The sequence below is a fragment of the Camelina sativa genome, chromosome 10 (assembly GCF_030686135.1).
Source record: "Camelina sativa cultivar CO46 ecotype springtype chromosome 10, ASM3068613v1".
NCBI classification, from domain to species: Eukaryota; Viridiplantae; Streptophyta; class Magnoliopsida; order Brassicales; family Brassicaceae; genus Camelina; species Camelina sativa.
In genome coordinates, this window is record NC_141889.1 from 14,371,909 (window position 1) to 14,392,389 (window position 20,481).

The 20,481-nt window shown below is 36.1% G+C and overlaps 2 protein-coding genes, 1 long non-coding RNA gene, 1 other non-coding gene and 1 pseudogene across 4 annotated transcripts; 4 read left to right on the plus strand and 1 right to left on the minus strand.

The window, feature by feature from the left end:
* The first annotated feature begins 659 nt into the window (after positions 1-659).
* On the plus strand, positions 660-6,359 carry LOC147936135 (disease resistance protein RPS6-like; annotated as a pseudogene).
* A 48-nt stretch (positions 6,360-6,407) lies between these two features.
* On the plus strand, positions 6,408-7,061 carry LOC147936136 (uncharacterized). The gene has a single exon (XM_087468604.1). The coding sequence runs from the start codon at positions 6,408-6,410 to the stop codon at positions 7,059-7,061; it is 654 nt and encodes a 217-aa protein (XP_087324730.1).
* A 228-nt stretch (positions 7,062-7,289) lies between these two features.
* LOC104719062 (uncharacterized) lies at positions 7,290-9,225 on the plus strand. The gene is made up of 8 exons (XM_010436907.3): positions 7,290-7,480; positions 7,581-7,643; positions 7,855-7,921; positions 8,016-8,116; positions 8,196-8,240; positions 8,328-8,609; positions 8,702-8,804; positions 8,925-9,225. The coding sequence occupies exons 1-8, from the start codon at positions 7,352-7,354 to the stop codon at positions 9,005-9,007; spliced, it is 873 nt and encodes a 290-aa protein (XP_010435209.1). The 5' UTR covers positions 7,290-7,351; the 3' UTR covers positions 9,008-9,225.
* A 7,869-nt stretch (positions 9,226-17,094) lies between these two features.
* LOC147936137 (uncharacterized) lies at positions 17,095-17,768 on the minus strand. Its single transcript, XR_015569236.1, has 2 exons — positions 17,631-17,768; positions 17,095-17,411 (listed from the first exon to the last, which is right to left on the minus strand). It is a non-coding gene; the product is annotated as an uncharacterized LOC147936137 (long non-coding RNA).
* Positions 17,769-19,893: 2,125 nt separating this feature from the next.
* LOC147936138 (small nucleolar RNA R71) lies at positions 19,894-20,003 on the plus strand. The gene has a single exon (XR_015569798.1). It is a non-coding gene; the product is annotated as a small nucleolar RNA R71 (small nucleolar RNA).
* The last annotated feature ends 478 nt before the right edge of the window (positions 20,004-20,481 follow it).

Here is a 20,481-nt window from a genome sequence, read left to right on the forward strand (position 1 = left end):
GATCTATGCAGTAAAAGACTAGCACCACCAAGAACAAGGAACTGGTTGATCTTTGGGATCTTTCTCCCTACACTCCATTATCTTGGCTAATTCGTCTAAGCAAGAAAAAGAGGAAGCAAAGTTCTTTGATATGACCACAATCGCAGCTCTAGACTCTTCAATTGACTGAAGTACTTGCGAAGAAGCTGGTCTCCATTCATCGGTTTTGGAAAACCTTATTTCTTTCTTAAATAATGAATGACAAAGATGGCTCACAAAAGTTCGCCGAGTGTCAATTCCTCTAAAACTGACGAAAACATCGAACTTCATTTTTTTTAAGAACTTGGTCGAATGGAGATAGGCTAAAATGTAAGTCCTTGCGTAATTTCCTTTTTCACAATCGGGATTGTTTGGTAGGCTTTCGCCATTAGAGGTCTCTTTCTTTACATCATCATTCAATTTTGATTGGATACAAGAGTCCTCTATTTATTAATATACTAGTTGTTTTTGCTAAACATACAAATAATGCATGGGGGAGATTAATATATATGTACACTTGTCCTTTGGTTGGATTTAAAAGTCTTCCAAATGGACTTTTCGTTCTCACCTCGACTTGTTATGTTAATCGTAGTTGTTAGAGAGTTTCAACTCAATACCAAATGGCTTCATCCTCCTCTTCACATCGACTCTGGAACTATGATGTCTTTCTCAGCTTCCGAGGAGAAGACACACGCAAAAGCTTCGTTAGCCATTTGCATAAAGCTCTTGTTAGTAGGGGAATTGTTACTTTCAAAGATGACTGAAAGCTTGAGATCGGAGAATATATTTCTGAGGAACTCTGTAAAGCCATACAGAGTTCAAGATTTGCCGCTATAGTTATCTCCGAGAGCTACGTAACTTCAAGGTGGTGTTTGGAGGAGCTCCGATTGATTATGGAACTTCAGGGAAAGAAAGAGATTAAAGTCGTTCCTATTTTCTATGGAGTGAATCCCTCTGACGTGAGAAATCAGCGAGGAAGTTTCGCTTTAGAAAGGTACCAAGGTTTAGAAATGGCCGACAAGGTTCTTGGATGGAGAGAAGCACTTACTCGTATCGCCAACAGAAAGGGCAAGGATTCCACACAATGGTAGGTTCTTTCTATATTTTCATCAAAAGTGGCTTAAAATCTTTTGTTCTTTAGTGAGTTTTCTTCGATGTTAGTGTGGATGAGGCCACCATGATTGAAGACATTGTTCGACGTATGTCAAGCCGATTGTTATCTATGTTGCCGATAGATTTCAGTGATATTGTTGGGATAAAAACACATGTGGAAGGTCTCAGTCCTCTCTTGAACATGGACGCCATTGATGAGGTTCGTATGATAGGAATATGGGGAATGGGAGGCATTGGCAAAACCACCATAGTCAAGTACATTTATGAACAATAGAAACATAGATTTTCACCTCATTCTTGTTTCATACCAAACATTAGGAGAATTTCTTCCAAATATGGTCTCTTATACTTACAAGAACAGCTTCTTTCCAATATTTTGGGTGAACATCATGTAAAGTTTTGGAGTGTGGAACAAGGTGCTCATTGTATCAAGTCAAGGCTTGGACACCTCAAAGTTTTTATTGTACTTAATGATGTGAGTGATGTGAACCAGCTGTATGCACTAGCAAAAGAGGCTAGATGGTTTGGACTAGGGAGTCGAATTATTGTAACAACACGAGACAAGAGCTTGCTTAACAACTCATGCGGAGTATGATTTGTGTATGATGTTAAGTGCATGGATAACGATACTGCCCTCAAACTCTTCGAGCAGTTTGCTTTTGAAGGAGGATATCCTCCTTCTCATGTCTACAAAGATCTCTCAATTCGTGATTCAAGGCTTGCACAAGGTCTTCCTTTGGCCCTTGAAGCTTTTGGCTTCTATCTCCATGTCAAGTCAGTAGTGGAGTGGAAAGATGGTTTGAAATCGTTTGAAGAAGCTTCTTACGAAAACATTATGAGTATCTTGAAAATTAGCTACGATAACTTGATGAAGTTGGTAAGGCTACTTTTCTTCATGTCGCATGTCTTTTCAATGGAGATCCGATCCTACGAGTCAGTACCCTTCTTAATCGCGTGAATTTGAGATTAGGCATTTAGCCGAAAAGTCTCTCATTGACATATCAATTGATGGGTGTATAGCTATGCATGGTTTGGTAGAGCAAACGGGAAGACATATCGTGCGTCAAGAATCTGCAAGCAGACCTGCCAAACAACGCATCTTGTGGCATCATGACGACATATATGCACTAATGGCAAACTATGCAGTAAGCCTCGCCAAACTTGTTAGATTTTGTTGTGTCTCATTGTGCGAATATTAAAATGTTTGTTTGGCTATGCCATGGTTTCTTCTTAAACGTCACATTTACATATGTCTACTATTGTCAGGGTACAAGCAAAATTGAAGGCATTACACTCGATGTTAGTGCACTTCCCTATAGCTTTCATATTCAGTGGTATGCTTTCGAGCCAATGAGTAATCTCCAATTTCTGAAGATGTACACACATTCTAGAGGTTCGAAGTCCACGATACGACGCGATCTAGAGGGAAACCATATAGTTTCTCGTCAGCTTAGACTACTACATTGGGATGCATATCCTTATACAACCTTGCCACCAATAGATAGGCCATATTGTCTTGTTGAAATAAATCTGTGTTACAGCAAGCTCTCAAGCCTTTGGACTGGAGTCCAGGTATGTTACTTTTTCAATCTCCTAATATATACTTGCTAAAAGGTGTTTTTGTTTTTTTATTTTTTCTAACACAATTTTCTTCGACTATGTCTCATTCTTCTCAGAGTGTTTTGCATTTGAGGAGGCTAGATCTGACAGGCTGTAGGGATATGAAAGAACCTCCAAATCTTCAGGAAGCAGTGCGTCTTGAGGAGTTAATACTCGAAGGTTGCATTTCCTTGAAACTGATTCCAAAGTCTATATGGTGCATATCTACACTAAAGAAGCTTGATGTATCCAACTGTGATGGGCTAAATCTAAGGCTCATAATAAGGGAATCTAAATCTTTTGACTTTCAACGCAGTAGGTCCGAATTGTGCCTACGCGTTCGACTAATCCGCATGCAAGTACTTGATGCTGAACCGTATGAACTCTCAGGAATTTCCATTCCAAATCTATCAATCAATGGCGAGATAAAAATCATGTTGGTGCTTCTTGAGGGATACACAGAGCATATCTGTTTTCTTTCTGAGCAAAAGATACCCCATGAACTAATGACGTTTGAAAATGAAAAACCTAAGCTCATGTCACCTCCCTACTGTTTTAAATCACTCGACATCATGTGGTTTAGCTGCAGTGGTGATGATCAGAGCAACGATCCATTCAAGTGTTGCAGCTTTTCAGATTTTCCCTGGTTGACGGAGTTAAATTTAATCAACCTAAACATCCAAGAAATTCCAGATGGCATCCACCATTTACTGGTTCTAGAAAAACTAGACCTTGGCTTCAAAGTGTTACCAACGACAATGATTCTTCTTACCAATTTGAAACATTTGACGCTTTGTACCTGCCGTCAACTCGAGTCATTACCAGACCTATATCAGCTGGAGACACTCACTCTTTCTGATTGTACAAATCTCCAAGCAATTGTGAACCTTTCTGATGCGCAACAAGATGAAAGAAAATACTGTTTGGTAGAGCTTTGACTTGATAACTGCAAGAATGTCCAATCCTTGTCTGATCAACTTACTAGGTTTGAAAATCTAACATATTTGGATATCAGCAGACATGATTTTGAAATAGTTCCTACAAGTATTAAGGATCTCTCCTCATTGGTTACTCTTTGCCTCAATCACTGCAAGAAACTCACATCACTAAAAGAAGTAGTAATTCCATTTAGTCTCAAGTATCTATATGTGCATGGCTGTATTTCCCTGGATGCTTCCATTGAGAATCATGTTCATCACAGTGATCTTAGCCCGTGCTTATAGTGGAAGCAGGATTCTATTCAAATTACTCAGTTTCCAGCTAGAAGATGTAATGAAGAGGTAAATATGTGGATAATGCTTTGCATCACTACCCCATGCCGCATGGTTGACCACTTTTCCGACATCGTATAGCGTTTTTGAGGCTGGAGGTTGCTCAGATCATTTGCGATGTTGCATAGAGTTCTCGGTAGGGGATGGTTCCCCAGGTAGTCTTAGGAAACCATTTAAATTTGTGAATGCCCTCGCAAGTCTCCCCGAGTTCAACCACCTCATTGGTGAGACTTGGCAAGGTATGGAGCCACTGCATATGTCAACTTCCACATTGCATCGGTTCACCAAGAAATTGAAGTCACTGAAACCGGTTCTACGCCACTTAGCGAATAATCGTCTTGGGGACTTGGTTAAGAAGTCCAAGGAGGCCTATCAGGCTCTCTGTCAAAAGTAGTCGCATACACTTTCATGTCCTACAGTGCAAAACATGGAAGAGGAGAATGTCGCTTACGCTCGTTGGGAACGTGTTGCTAGTCTGGAAGAGAAGTTCCTCAAACAACGCTCCAAGTTGCACTGGTTGCAAGTGGGGGAAAAGAACAACAAGGCGTTTCATCGAGATGTTCTCAAGAGGCAAGCTTATAATTCGATTAGGGAGATCAAATTACCAAATGGCTCTCTTACTAAAACCGAAGGGAGATAAAGGGTGAGGCTGAGCGATTCTTTCGAGATTTTCTATAGCGGGTACCTGACGATTACGAGGGGCTCTCTACGGATGACCTGCAGGGTCTGTTGTCCTATTGTTTTTCTGATGCAAACAAACTCATGCTCACTCGCACAGTGTCTGCGGAGGAGGTCAAAAGAGTGCTGTTTGCAATGCCGGCTGACAAATCCCCAGGTTCGGATGGTTACCCTTCTGAATTCTACAAAGTGGCATGGGATTTTGTGGGCGGCGAGTTTGTCTTGGCGGTACCATCATTTTTTGTTAAAGGTTTTCTGCCTAAGGTAGTGAATTCTACAACTCTAGCTCTGAATCCTAAAAAAAAACAGAAGCTGGTGAGATGAAAGATTAACGACCTATCTTGTGTTGTAATGTTCTGTATAAAGTTATCTCGAAAATCTTGGCCAATCGGCTGAAACTGATTCTGCCTAAGTTCATTACGGGAAACCAGTCAGCGTTTGGGAAGAACCGACTACTTCTTGAGAATGTTTTGCTTGCAACAGAGTTGGTGAAGCACTATCATAAAGACAACATCTCTAAAGCGTTTGATTCGGTTCAATGGGATTTCTTGCATAACACGCTTGAGGCAATGGCCTTTCCATCAAAGTTTGTCAAGTGGATAATGTTTTGCATCACTACCCCATCCTTCTCGGTCCAAGTTAATGGTGAGCTAGCTGGATATTTTAATAGTAATCGTGGTTTAAAGCAGGGATGCTCTCTCTCCCCATATCTGTTTGTCATTGCCATGGATGTTCTTTCAAAATCTTTGGATAAAGCAGCGAATTCCCACTGGTTCGGGTATTATCCTCGCTGTAAGGTGATTGGTCTAACCCACCTTTGCTTCGCCGATGATATCATGATCTTTTTCAGATGGCAAGGCTAGCTCCATTGCTGGCATTGTACGGGTGTTTGACGACTTTGCTAAATGGTCAGGCTTGAAAATAAGTATGGAAAAAACAACTGTTTACCTAGCTGGTATACCAACTGAAGTGTATCTGGAAATAACTGACAGGTTTGCCTTCACGACGGGGGTTCTACCGGTTAGATACTTGGGGCTACCTCTGGTAACTAAGCATTTGTCCTCTGCGGATTATCATCCTCTGATTGAGCATATTAAAAGGAAAATTGGCTCTTGGGCCTCACGTTTTCTATCATATGCGGGCCGCCTCAACTTAATCACATCTGTCCTCTGGAGTGTTTGTAACTTTTGGATGGCAGCATATCGTCTTCCACGGGGCTGCATACGAATGATAGAACAGCTCTGCTCTGCCTATTTATGGTATGGTGCTGACCTAAATACGAATAAAGCGAAAGTCGCTTGGGTTGATGTTTGTAAGCCTAAATCTGAAGGGGGATTGGGTCTCCGCTCTCTGAGAGAAGCAAATGATGTAAGTTGTCTAAAACTTATCTGGCGTATCCTCTCCAGTGCGGATTCTCTATGGGTAGCGTGGGTGAGGCAGGTTCTGCTCAAAGGTTCCTCTTTCTGGGCTGTTGTGGAAACACAGCTCGGCTCTTGGATGTGGCGTAAAATACTGAAGTACAAGGACACTGCAAGATCCCTCTCCAAGGTTGTTGTGAAAAATGGCCAGCGAACTTCGTTTTGGTATGATCAGTGGTCTAGTATGGGACGTATGGTGGACATTGCTGGGCAGAGAGGACCCATTGATATGGGGATTGGTTTGCAGGCAATGGTGACTTAGGCCTGGAACCGTCGTAGGCGACATCATCGTGCACACCATCTTAATTTAATGGAGGATGAGCTCGCTACACTTCGGACTACTTATTCGGTTGAGGACGATGTGGTCTTATGGAAAGGGAAAAATGATGTTTATCGCCCACGTTTCTCCACAAAGGACACTTGGAATAATATTCGCTCGGTCTTCACTGTTGTTACTTGGTACAAAGGGGTATGGTTCTCCCACGCAACCCCAAAACTCTCTTTCTGTATTTGGCTGGCTGTTCAAAATCGGCTATCAACGAGAGATCGTCTTTTGTCATGGAATAGAGGCGATGATGCAACATGTGTGCTGTGCAACTCTGCAATTGAAACGAGGAATCATCTGTTTTTCTCCTGCCCTTTCTCTGCGGGGGTTTGGCTGGATCTCGCCTCGCAAGTCTTCTCTACTTGCTACTCTACCGACTGGCCGACTATTGTGGACTCTGTTTCTACCGACTGGGCTGACATAACTCTGGGATTTCTTGTGAGATACGTTCTACAGGCTTCGGTCTACACATTTTGGAAGGAGCGTAATGACCGTCGCCATGGCACTTCGCCCACTGGTTCAACACAGCTTGTTCAACGGATTGATCGCCAGATTCGGGACCAACTGCTTGCTATTCACCTTGGGGGTGACCAGCGGTTTGGGGATGGCTTACAAACTGGGCTTGCTGCACGTTTCTAATCTCTTCCGCTTTTAAAATCTCATGTGTCTAAAGTAAATGTTGCATTAGTTGTACAAACGCTATTTCTTTTTTGAATCTAATTTTAAAAAAAATTTAGAAAAAAAAAAAAAACACATGATTCATTCCAAGTCCCACTAGCAAAATTTTGTTTAACAGTTTGGGTGATTTAATTGATTGGTTTAGTGAACCGATATATCTAATCTCGTACCGACCGGTTTGATGGGTTTCTATTCTATGTGCTCTTCTCTCTGGTCTGGCCTCAAAGTGCTGCCGCCGAAGCTTTTTGTCAATGGCGACGAACCCGACGTTTGAGCTGTTTTCTTCTTCACAAGGTTCTGGTCTAGGTTTAGGGTTCCTTGAGTCACCAGAGCCAGCTCTTCCTCCTCCGCCTCCTCCTGTTGAAGTATTATCCTCCGAGGTAATGTCACTAGCTACTACTTCCTCCTCTCCAAAAACTCATCTCCACTTTCTTATGTAATTTTCCCTCTTTTTGATTTATGTGGATTTCGTCGCAGTAGGCGTCTTCCTCCGTTGATCTAGCAGTGGATAAAGTGACTTTCGGCGATATCACTCTTTTGAAGGTGCGTTTCTGTTTTCACTTTACCGAGAAAGTTCACCAAAATTTAAGAAAGAAATTGAGAAATTGAGACTCTCAGATGCTTAATAGCCTCTAAAATTCGTGAGTCACAGCGAGTGTAATCTCAAAATATGTTCAGTAAGCTCAAAGCTAGTCCCAGTTGAGATGATGATGTTCATGGAAATGAGTAATTTTAGTTACTGGTTTTGTTTTAGGGTCGTGTGAGCACTAAAGAGGTCTTTGGATTGCCTAATTCAGATTTGGTTCCTGGTGTATATGAAGGTATAATGGTTTTATTCTACCTATGGTTTGTGAGATGTGTAATGTATCTCCTGCATTATGCATTTCTTTTGTTAATCTTGAATTCGATATCTAGGCGGGCTTAAGCTTTGGGAAGGATCAATTGATCTTGTCAAAGCTCTTGAAAAAGAATCACAATCCGGAAACTTATCACTTTCTGGAAAACGGGTTCTCGAGGTAGGCTCTTTCCTTAAATTGTCAAACGATGGCTATCATTCGTTCTTTACATCACTTACCTATGAATCTATTGTTTCAGCTTGGATGTGGTCATGCACTTCCAGGAATCTATGCGTGTCTCAAGGTAAGTTGTTGCTTTCTGATACTCTATATTATGCTCTGTGTGCCAAGCCCCATCTTTCTTAGATCTATGGTCTCTTTTGGTGTCCAGGGTTCAGATGCCGTTCATTTCCAAGACTTCAATGCTGAGGTCCTTCGGTGTCTCACCATCCCGAATCTGAATGCTAATATCTCCGACAAGTCTTCCTCCGTCTCAGTAGGTGAAACAGAAGTACGCTTCTTTGGCGGTGAGTGGAGTGAAGTTCATCAGGTTTTTCCACTAGCTAATAATGACGGCGAGATTGATAAGAAGGGTGGTTATGACATCATTCTAATGGCTGAGACGATATATTCCATCTCCGCTCAGAAAAGTCTATACGGATTGATTAAAAGGGTAACACTCTCGTTTTCTCCTAGATAGAAGAAACTTTTTACAATCATTCTTAAAGATTCATTGGAGGTTGTTCAACACTTGGTTCTTTGCAGTGTCTGGCGTATCCTGGTGGAGCAGTTTACATGGCTGCAAAGAAGTACTATTTTGGGGTTGGTGGAGGGACAAGGCAGTTCTTGTCTATGATAGAGGACGACGGTAAGATGACCTATTCGATGATGTATATATATATATATAAAGCAAGGGTTGCTTTGTTCATCCTCTACAATGATAATATAACCCACGTACTAAGACCTCATAATTTTATCTTCATTGCAGGTGTACTTGCTTCAACGTTGGTGTCTGAAGTCACAGATGGTTCCTCAAATGTCAGAGAGGTATGGAAGCTTTCGTACAAATAAGTCAAAGTTCTATCAGGATTCAGTGTCGCTCCAATCCAACGATCCGACACTAGTAGTGGATTTGGGTTGCTCAGTAAAATGAGTTGAGAATTCAAAATGTCATTCATGTTTAGCTTATATATAGATTCAGTTGAATTTATAAGAATCGCTTAGTTTTGTACTTTAATACATTCTCTGACTTTTAACGTACGGCTTATGTGATCTGCTGTTGATTCTCACCGGACTAAAGTACCAAACTAAGCTTACGTGGGGGGGGGGAACCACTCAAATCTATTGCGTTTATTTTTGTTTTAACTTATTGACTGACTTTAACTTCTTTATACCTCTGATACCTTTTCTAGTTTACCAAGTAAATTTTAGAATTCCCACATTGAAACTGGAATGACCTCTTCTTAATTAGAAAAGGGAGTAACTTCGATGTATAAATATTCTTAAGAAAAATCTGAAGTATTCTTCCCTTTCTTTTTTTTCCGACAAAATACAAAATGTTAAGAAAATAGATAGAAAGTACTTAAGTTACCAGAATTTATTTATTCGTCGAGACTTGTTTATCGATTATCTAACAACCCGTAAAGGAGGGGTCGTGAATATACAACATATTGTATCTTAACTAGCACAAACACAACAACCATACAAATCTACCCTTTGATAGTAAGTTCCTAATTACCCGACGACCCGTCATTAGCACTCGGTTACGCCCTGCAACCACACGGCTATGGTAATAGCCTCACAACGTCCAGTTACGTATGAATACCCATTACTCCCTTTATGCATGCCATAGACCTATATGGCTATATGCAACAACACAATACATTAATATTTACTTAATACATTACATCAACAACACTAGTCTATCTTTTACCTGCCTTGTTAAAGGTTGTCCTAATTAAGTCAACACTATGGTTGCCCATTAATCAGTTAGTGCAGTGCAGCCCACGCTAGGCTTACATGGTAATGTATTGATGGGGATGGCTCGGATGATTAGGTTTTGGTCTCCAATTGAATTTAAGATAAGAGGCGTAGCAGTTGGCGTTGAGTCGACTGGGTCAAAAAGTCAAAATTCCCGACAATGAAAAAGGTAAACTTCTTTCACTTACACCTACTTTCAATACTTACTATACTTTCTCATCTTTTTGCTTATGTGTCATTTTTTATGACCAAACTGCCCTGCAACAATATACTAATATTGAGTAAGTTAGATTTGTTGGGGCAAAATACAATGGTCTCCTCCCCCTTTCTCTCTCTTTTTTTTTCTTTTTTTTTTCTTGTCATTTGTGTAGTTATTATCAATTAATTATATAAATCTTTTTGTACGATAGATTATGATTATATTTTTTCTATATTTTAAAATGCATTTTGCTATATTTTAGGTGAATAAATTATATATTATCCATTTTGAGCTGAACAGTTGTTCATTGATAATTGAATGGTAAATTATGGTGTTATTTATGGATACTTACTTATGTTTGAACATTAAAAAAACATATGAAACCCTAATTAATTAAAAAGTTTGTGGCTTAGTAAATTAGTTATGAATAACTAAATTTCAAAAAATAATATAATTATTGAAGATCAATGATGAAATTTATTGACAAGTTTATTGCATGTTCAAACATCACCATAGTTTAGGGTTTAGACTTTAGAGGTTATATAATTCATTATCTATGTTTTGAGTTCAGGTTGTATGGTCTAAAGTTCAAGATGTATGATTTAGGGGTTAAGGTTAAAAGTTTTGGGTTTAGGTATGTGGATGATGTGTCTATATTTTTAGTTCATGGTTTAAGATTTAGGGTTTAGGGTTTAGGATTTAAGGTTTAGGGTATAGGGTTTAGGTTTTTGGGCTTATATGGATTCAATGTCTATTTAGTGTTATGGTTACGAGCTAGGGATATATCTAACCAAATTTTAGTGGTAGAGAGGGTGGATGGACTTTAAAGTAAACCCTAAACATGGTGATGTTTTAGGGTTTAGAGTTTAGGATTTATGACTTATGTTGATTTAGGGTTTTGGATACAACGACAACATCAAATCCATATGTTCATGGTTATGTGGATACCAATAGAATTTGTGAGTTCTAGAGATTTAGGTTTAAGATACGACGACAATATCAAATCCATATATTCGTGGTCATGTGGATACCAATATAATTTTTGGGTTCTAGAGATTTATGGTTTAAGATACAACGACAATATCAAATCCATATATTCGTGGTCATGTGGATACCCCATAAAATTTGTGGATTTTAGAGATTTAGGGTTTAGGATACAACGATAACATCAAATCCATATATTCATGGACATGTGGATACCAATAGAATTTGTGGGTACTAGTAACACATGACCATAAATGTGGGTATTAGTAACTCATCAAGCTTTGTTATCAAATCCATAACACTTGACCATAAATATAGTACTAGCAACACATCAAATCCATATATTCGTAGTCATGTGGATACAAACCGAATTTGGGGGTTATAGAGATTTAGGGTTTAGGATACAACAACATCAAATCCATATATTCATGGTCATGCGGATACCAATAGAAACCCATAACCGTTGCGTTTGAATACAAAACATATTCATACATTAAGATTCATGATTTCCATCCATGCCCATCCACTAACCTTTGACCACATGATAATAAACCCTAATCTGTCGACATATGCTTGTTGGACACAAGCACATGCTTTCTTCTTCTCAGTTACAAACAATTCAAGCAACATAATATATTTTTTCTCAGCAGCTACAATTGCTTTCTTCTGCTTTCATACATTTAGAACAAGCACATGCTTTATTCCGCTTTGATATTATTTAATTTAGTTTGGTTGCTACAAATTATAACCATATGTAAAAGGTAGCATGGATACCAATTGTTCATACATATTATATTGGTATAGTACTGTTTTGTTCTAAAGTTTCTTCTTTTGATCTCTCAATGATTTTGGATTTGTATGAATTTGCCAAATTGAGAGAAAAATACATTTTTTTTGGATTTGTGTGAATATGCCAAATTGAGAGAAAAATACATTTTTTTTGGATTTGTAATAAGAGATTTCAGTTTTTATCGGATTTGATGAACAACGATGAAGGAGAAGAAACAAGGAAACATATAATTGGGGGTCTAAGGCTTCGACGGCGGATGGAAAAATTGAGAATTTGATGATTGAAGAATTGAGGATCTAAGGTTGGAATTATTTTTTATTTTATCTTTTACTTTGATATAAAAATATATACAAAAGAGGTGGAGGATGGAAAAAGTAAGGAGAGAGAAAAGTATATAGAAAGGGTTAAAAGGAGTGAGGGGTAATATGTAAAGTAGGTGTAATGGTGAATAGTTTTGGAGAAAGTGGGTGTCGGTGCAAATTTTCCAATTAATAAAGTACCAAGGCAGGGTAAAACAAAATGTATTGTTTTTTTTTTGGGCAACCATGTGTCCATCCATGTATTGCTTTTTTGTTAAAAAACAAAATGTATCGCTTAAGAAATAAATCAAGTGATGTCAATCATTTATAATTGCTACAAGAGTATATAATGAGAGATTCTCAAAAATAGCACAGAAATAAGTTTTTTTCTAAACATAGCATAACATCTCTAAAATTCCAAAAATATCACTAATTAATCTTTCAAAATTGAATTTTAAATTCAAAATACCCCTTAAAACTATATCCTAAATGCGAAATTGATAACCCAAACATAAAAAAAATTCTAAAAATTAATTTTAAATATTTGAATGTGTTAAATAATAATATTTTTGGAAATTTATTGAATGTGTGCTATAGTTGTCCATAAAACTTGGTTTAGTGCTATTTTGGAGTATTTCTCATAGATATAATCCATATATAATAAATCTGTTTATTTTTATTGTGATAAAAGACAGTACATCTATTCAATTATACCTGAAGTACTCACTATACTCAAATTGGACCATGACTTTGTTTTGGTAGGTTTTTCATTAAAAATTATTAGAGAATCACTTAACTTAATTAAATTAACCTATAGTTACGATTTTTTCTAATGACTATTATACCCTTCAGTCGACCACTAAATATCCATCGGGTCGGGATGCGGATCCTGTATGACCCAGAAACAGAAGAAATAAAATTTGCGGATCTGTTTGTACTCCATGTTTATAATATTCGGATCCTGTTTTTGATTTTGCTCAAGAATAGTTATTTTCGTTACCAAACAGAGGTATAATCCCTACAAATGAGAAATCTGGTATCCGAGTATTTAATGGTTTCAGTAATATCAAATATTAACTACTACCATACTTAATCCCTATAATTACTACGAATATTAATAATAATGAGAAATCTTTAATACTTATGGATTGTGACTTTGTTGCTTCCAAAATAATCAATAGATTAAATACGAAATTGTATATATATGTAAACTTATTTGATTTGCTTTTATATTGTGAGATATTTACGGAAACAAAAAATCAACTTACTACAATTAAATAAAAACAAATCATCATTTAGTTTAGATGTTTCAATATTTCCTTAACGAAATTATAGTAACTAATTATGATGAATATATGGAAAGAATAAAAAACGCAGAAATAATATATATGTAAAGTTGTAAACTAATTTACAGAAAATGTGTACTCTATATCCCACATCGACCAGATAGTTTGGAATATGGTTCATAATCACTATAAATATATGACTAATATGTTTTGAGTACAAATTAGCAGAAAGCTTGATTTATCAGGTATCCAAATTTAACAGTTTAATTTGGTTCTATATTTGAGCATATTTAAAATTTTAAAATGTAAACATATTATAATATATTTACGTTTTTTAAAAAAGTTCAAGAAATTATAAATATTTAAATTTTTATAAAATGTTCAAATTATTATAAATATTTGAACTCCGTCTAGAGTTTAAAATATTATAATATATTTAAATATATAAAATATTTAAGTAATATTAATATTTTTATTCTTAAAATTTTTAAAATCTAAAAAAAGTTTGAGTTAAACCCGTTAAAACAAGTTTTTTATGAAACTATAAATTAAATTGGTTTTTTACAATTTTGTTAATATTTGATAAATGATAACCTAAATATACATAATCACACTATAAATACAATGGTTTCCTAACCATTAAAATATCTCACACTAAAATTTAACAAGCAACTTCTCCTCTTTTGACAACAAACCAAAATAAAGAAAACTCATACTCTTACAAAACTACTATCCGATATTGCGGTGTGTCTATCCTCTTACAAAACTACTATTCGATATTTTGGAGTGTCTATTCTCGTACAAAACTACTATCCAATATTGTGGTGTGTCTGTTTCCATGGAAAGCTACATTTTACAAATTACTTACTCTATTAGGATTTCTAATTTATTGTATAGCCCCAAATATACAAATAAACATAAACAAAGAAAATAAGTCAAAATAAAAAACTATATTACAAAAATACAAATTACAAAAAAAAAAGTAACTAACAAAATGTATAATCTCGTGCTACAGCACGGGGTATCACCTAGTATAATATAAAAGAGAGTGACAATACATAAAAAATAAAAGAGAGTACATATAAAAAAAAATGATGAATTAATTAATAATGAGTCCCATTATTGGTATCCTTAGATATGGAAGACTCTTGAGATTCCAAAGTAATATAGCAACAGCAGCGGTTGACACGAGGAAAACAAACCCCTCCTAATGTGTGATTTTTAGGGAACGACGTCCTATTTCCCCCTCCACTATCATATCGTACCAGATTCACCCCGATCTTTGACCTCTTTCTATATCTCCCACAAACTTAAGTGCTCCATTGATTTCTACCCGAATTCATAGTTCTATTGATATTTCCCCATCAATCTGGGGTTAGACGGTTTTAAAGCTAAACCCGGTATAAACCCACAGAAAACCGGTATGAAACCAATTTATAACCCGACTAAGATATATAACCCGACCCATCATGTTCTTCATTTCCAAATCGAAAATTCCCAAATTCATTTTGTAAAAACCCTAAATGGGTAAACCAGAAGAACAAATTTTGAACCGTTTTGAGCAAAGAACAACAAAATTGTTTGAGAGAGTAAAATGCATTGTATTCTCCATGAAGGAGCTCTTGAATCTGAAAACACATAAACGATTTCTGGATTTTTTTTTTTCTGGAACGAGTGCATTATCTCTCTACAAACGGATCAAAGACAATCACATAGATTTATGTTCATGAGTGGAGCTTGGCCAACCCCGACCCCATCATCATCATCATCATCTCATTACCCACTTTCACCTCCCTAAATTATTCACTCAAGAACAACAACAAGCCCTTGGAACTCTCGATACATCTGCAAATTAAAAAAATCTGAGAATTTATCATTTGAGTCACTTAAAAATCTAGTCTTTTTGATCTGGGAAACAACAGCAGCAGCGGAGGACGTCGTCGGTGGTGAAACCATACGTCGGCTGCTCCTCCTCCTCCTCCTTCATGTTTGATGCAACCGTCTCCGGAAAGTAGATTTCACTTTCTCTGTTTCATTGATTTCGTGATCGATTTAAAAACAAAACAAAACAAAGAAGATAACACGTGAAACTAAGCTTATGTGTAATTGACTAAGCTTATGTAATTGATTATTTGTTCTTTTATGATTGTTTGCAGGTTTTGAATCCACTTCTCTAAAATGAAAGAAAAAACGAGAAGAAGAAGATAAATTGATTTGGGAATTTTTTATTTTAAAGTTTTCTAGGTTTAGTTTTGTAATTGGGTTGAATTTCAGTTTAATCTGGTTACATAAGTTCATTAGTTGGTTAATCAAATAGTAAAACCAATACTAAACCGTATAAACCAAGATTCATGGGACAATAGATGATATATGATATTCCGAAAGAGAAATAGCACTAAAACTATGGATTTGGGTAGAAATGGATGGAGCAATTAAGTTTGTGGGAGATATATAACGAGGTCAAAGATCTGGGTGAATCTGATACGATATGATAGTTCTGAGGGGGAAACAAGGTCGTTCCGATTTTGCAAAGCTCAACGCATGTCGATGTGTTGTTGTTACATACTAGGTTTGAGTAACATTGCGTGTTTTGCCCTGTTAAAGTTCATAAACAAACACATGAAACAAGAATAATAGTACGATATTTTAAAATTTGAATATAATATCTTAACTTGTACGTTATTCAAATATAACCAAAAAGCAAACAATATCTTGAGTTTTTATATATATATTACCTGAAATCATGGGTAGAAGAAGGATGAGAGCGAAGACCATCAGCGACACAAGAAATGAGATACTCTTGGTTACCATTTCGCTAGAGAATGCAACAAAAGTATTTGTTAGAAGATTTCATTAGAAGCTTAAAAGAAAAACAAAGCCTATGAAAAACGGTAAGGTTCAAAATCAATATCAAGAGAAGTTCTATGTCTAATACGAACACCAACATACATTTTACACACACAAAAAAATTACAACAAAGTGTTTCCTTTTCCTATAGAAAATTTTCAATAAGTCCTACGTATTTATACATCTTTATAACCTAATTTATAAACGGTTTCTAATAAACTTCCCATAGTTATTAACCTTGTTAGTCTAACAATATATAAAACGACATTCAATATTTTCGTTAATAGAAAACAAGATCGCTTACCTCACATATTTGTACTTATATATTTTCCCCTTATATTCTCTGCAATGAAACAAAATCGCATTCACTGATATACTATAACCGAAACAATAATATCGTCTACCTATGCATATTACGATTTGTAAAAAATGGCAAAACACTAATTTGAAAACTAATCTTTGGAATCATTGTCATATTCAAGAAAATCCTAACCAAAATCTGAGATCTCCAAAGATATTACCTACTTATTCACCAAGTTACTCACAGAAAACCCAACTTTCTCATTGATAATTTGTAAAAATACTCGCTCTTTCCCGGCAGCTCATAACAACACCACAATCAAAATTAATGTTTATAAGTTCAAAGACTATTTAAAAAAGGGAATTAACAATAAGAGTAAAATTAATACTTTAAAAGCAAGAGTCAAAAGTGTGAAATTGGTAAAGTACTAAGGAAGGGTAAAACAAAATGTATTGCTTAATAAATCATGATGTGATGTAAAATCATTTATAATTTTTACAAGAGAATATATTCAAAGTTCAAATATATAATCCATATATATGAAATTTTAAATATTTATTGTGACAATAGAGAATACATATAAAATGATGAATTAATTAGTAATGAGTACATTATTGGTATCCTTGGATATGGAAGACTCTTGGGATTCGATGAAAGTAATGTAGCAGCAGCAACGTTTGACACGAAGAAAACAAACCCCTCCTAATTTGTGATTTTTAGCTTTGCAAAGCTTATTGCATGTCGCATTGTTTTTACATGTTAGGTTTGAGTAACATTGCGCGTTTTGCCCTGTTTAGAGCATAAACAAACACATGAAACAAGAATAATAGTACAAAATTATCGATTATTAGTTTTATGAATTAGTATAACTAGTCTACCTAATTATTTTTTATTTTTTTTATTTTAAAAAAAAAATATAAATTGAAAGTTCTTTTAGAAAACTAAACTGTCACCAACTAAACAAATCTTTGGCCAACCTAAAACAATATCTTGAGTTTTATATATTACCTGAAATCATCGGTAGAAGGATGAGAGCGAAGACAATCAATGATACAAGAAATGAAATCCTCTTGGTTCCCATTTTGCTAGAGTATGCAACAAGTATTTGTTAGAATATACTAGATTTCATTAGAAGTCTGAAAAAATAAATCAAAGCCTGTAAGAAAAATTTAGGATCACAATCAACATCATGCGAACTTCTATGCCTAATACGAACACCACTAGTACGATTAGATATATAGAGGAAAAAACTTACGTTTTACAAATATTTAAGTATGTCGATCTTGAAAATTTATTTTTACACTCTACCTACAAATAGTTTCCTTAAATATTCAATATGTCCTACAAATTTATACAACCTAATTTAGGAAATCTAAAATTTTCTTTTCCAATAATCAAGCCATTGATATCTTTCTAAGAGTTACCAACTTTTTTCCCCCTAAATTTATTTGATTTGTATATTAGTTACCAAATTACAAGACATAATAATCTACATAATTGAAAATTTTCCAAAGCTAGTCAGATTTTAAGCTTTAGTCAATAAATTAACATCATATAAATATATAATATCTTGAAATTTATTTCAATGGATCTCTCATAATATATAATGGATTCTCTAGCATAGTTTTTTTTTTAAATTATTATTTAGACAATTAATCTTGGTAAAATACTTGAGTCATACTTATTAACTTTAAGTTACTTTATGATAAATAAATAAACAAATCTTGCTCAAACACGCTATGGTAATTTATACATAAAATAAATTTTCATGACAAGATAGATATTTTAAGTCTTACTAGGTTCGAACCCGCACGTACGTGCAGGGTCATATTTGTTAATATAATTCAAATTTAAAATGGTTTGGTTTTAATAAGTTTATGAATATTTGAAATAATTATGATTTCACTACAAAATTTTAATCCAGGTATACCAGATCAAACTTGAACAAAATTAGTAACCGTTAGATTTTTATTAAATCCGTATACTATTAAATCAGATAAAAATCATCTAAAAATTAAACTTCTCGAATGGGATAACCTAAATTATCAAGATGCGCAAACACACCACCATAGGTCTATCGTCCAACAAATTTAATATTTTTTTGACCCATATAAAACCCGTTTCGTGAAACCCACATGAGTAATGTGGGACACCTATAGAGAGAGATTTGTTTGCACAACTTAATAATTTAGGTTATTCCATATATTTTTTTTTTCTAATTTAGTGGGGGAATCATTGCACAAGCTTCAACAAAAGGTAGCCTTACCAATAGTTGCCCGACAAGCTCCTTGAGTTTGGCTCTCTCTTTTTCTTTCTTAGAAATTTTAGTTGGATATAGTACCTTGGGTTGATAAATGCGCGTCGGAGGTGGAACTTGAGGTAGAGTGTCCTTGGTGAGCTCCTCGTGGATAAGCTCTTCTCTTTCCTTTTCCCCTATGGTTCCTTTTTCTTCTTCGACAGGAATAACTTCGGGTGCTCGATCTTTCTCCAAGTACCCTTCTGGATATTCTGGTTCTTTGTAGGCTGTTCCGCTCCTCAACGTTATAGCTTTTAAGTTTGCAAGGTCAAGCACTTGCTCATTGGTCTCCAAAATGGGCTCCTTGAGTTTCTCAGGAATAAGAAAGTTTTCCCTATTCTGCTTCTCGAGGTTACTAACCTTGATTGTAAGGGAAGTCATCTTGTCGTTCAGATCCTTATACGTATCGCTCATCTTCAAATTAATGTCTTCAGTAAAGGCTTGTGCGTTGGCCGCAATCCCTAGCATCCAATCTCTCAAGTCAGGGCCTTGATCTCTCATGGTTGGATTAGGAAATCCTCTTTGAAAACCTTGAAAGTCGGTAAATGTAACTCTGTTTTGGAAATTGCCTAGGTTGAATTGATGTCCTTGATCTTTGAAGTTTCGGTTATGAAACCTCCCTTGGTAGTTACTTCTAGCTCCAATGTAATTCAACTCTTCTTCTTTGTCACAAAATCCTTCCTCATCTTCGAACGTGTCATCTCCTTTTTGAATATGCTCGACGATCAAACTCGTTGTTTCTTTGAGCTGTCTAATATCTGAGGCTTGATCAGAATCTTCCTCCACGTCCAAAGGGGTTGAGCGTCCAAAAGGGTCGAGCGGTAGTTGTTATCACTCTCAGCTAAATTGCAGATTAAAATCCGGGCGTCCTCAATCGTCTTTGTAGCAAAATTACCATTACTTGCTACATCAAGAGATAGCTGGTTTTTAGGGTCAATTCCTTCAGAAAATTTGTTCATCAAGCCACCATCTGTAAAACCATGATGAGGGCAGTCCCTCTCATATGCTCTAAAGCGCTCCCAAGCTTCACTAAATGATTCAGTTTTTCCTTGTCTAAATCCTTGTATTTTACTCCTCAAGAGGTTAGAGCGAGATCTGGTGTAAAAGTGATTTAGAAAAGCGGCCTTACATTCTTCCCAAGTCGTAATCGATGCTGGGGGCAGAGACTTCAACCATCTACTTGCCTTGTCTTCAAGGGAAAACGGAAACAATTTACACATCGAGTAGTTCTGAGATTCCTTGGATGTAGCAGTTACTCCACATATTTCTTCGAAAAGTTCAATGTGGTCTATCGGGTGCTCTATGCTAAAATCATGAAACTGGTTTTGCTTTACCAAGGTGATAACTTGAGGACTTATTTTAAAATGATCTTTTGGCGGTCTTGTAGGTTGAATCGCAGATCGGTCTTGAATGTGTTGATAAGGGGTATCAAATTCAGCAATGGTTTGAACGAATGGATCAAGTTGATCTTGCTCACAAACATAATCATGTTCTCGGGTGTACTCTTCGTCATCCATAGCAAGTCCTTGACCGTTCCTCCCAGGTGGAGGATTGTTAAGGTCT

Coding starts and splice junctions, on each gene's coding strand:
- LOC147936136 (XM_087468604.1), top strand. CDS start 6,408: ATGGAGGATGAGCTCGCTACACTTCGGACTACTTATTCGGTTGAGGAC.
- LOC104719062 (XM_010436907.3), top strand. CDS start 7,352: ATGGCGACGAACCCGACGTTTGAGCTGTTTTCTTCTTCACAAGGTTCT. Junction 7,922..8,015: donor GGTTCCTGGTGTATATGAAG/GTATAATGGTTT, acceptor TTCGATATCTAG/GCGGGCTTAAGCTTTGGGAA. Junction 8,241..8,327: donor GAATCTATGCGTGTCTCAAG/GTAAGTTGTTGC, acceptor TTTGGTGTCCAG/GGTTCAGATGCCGTTCATTT.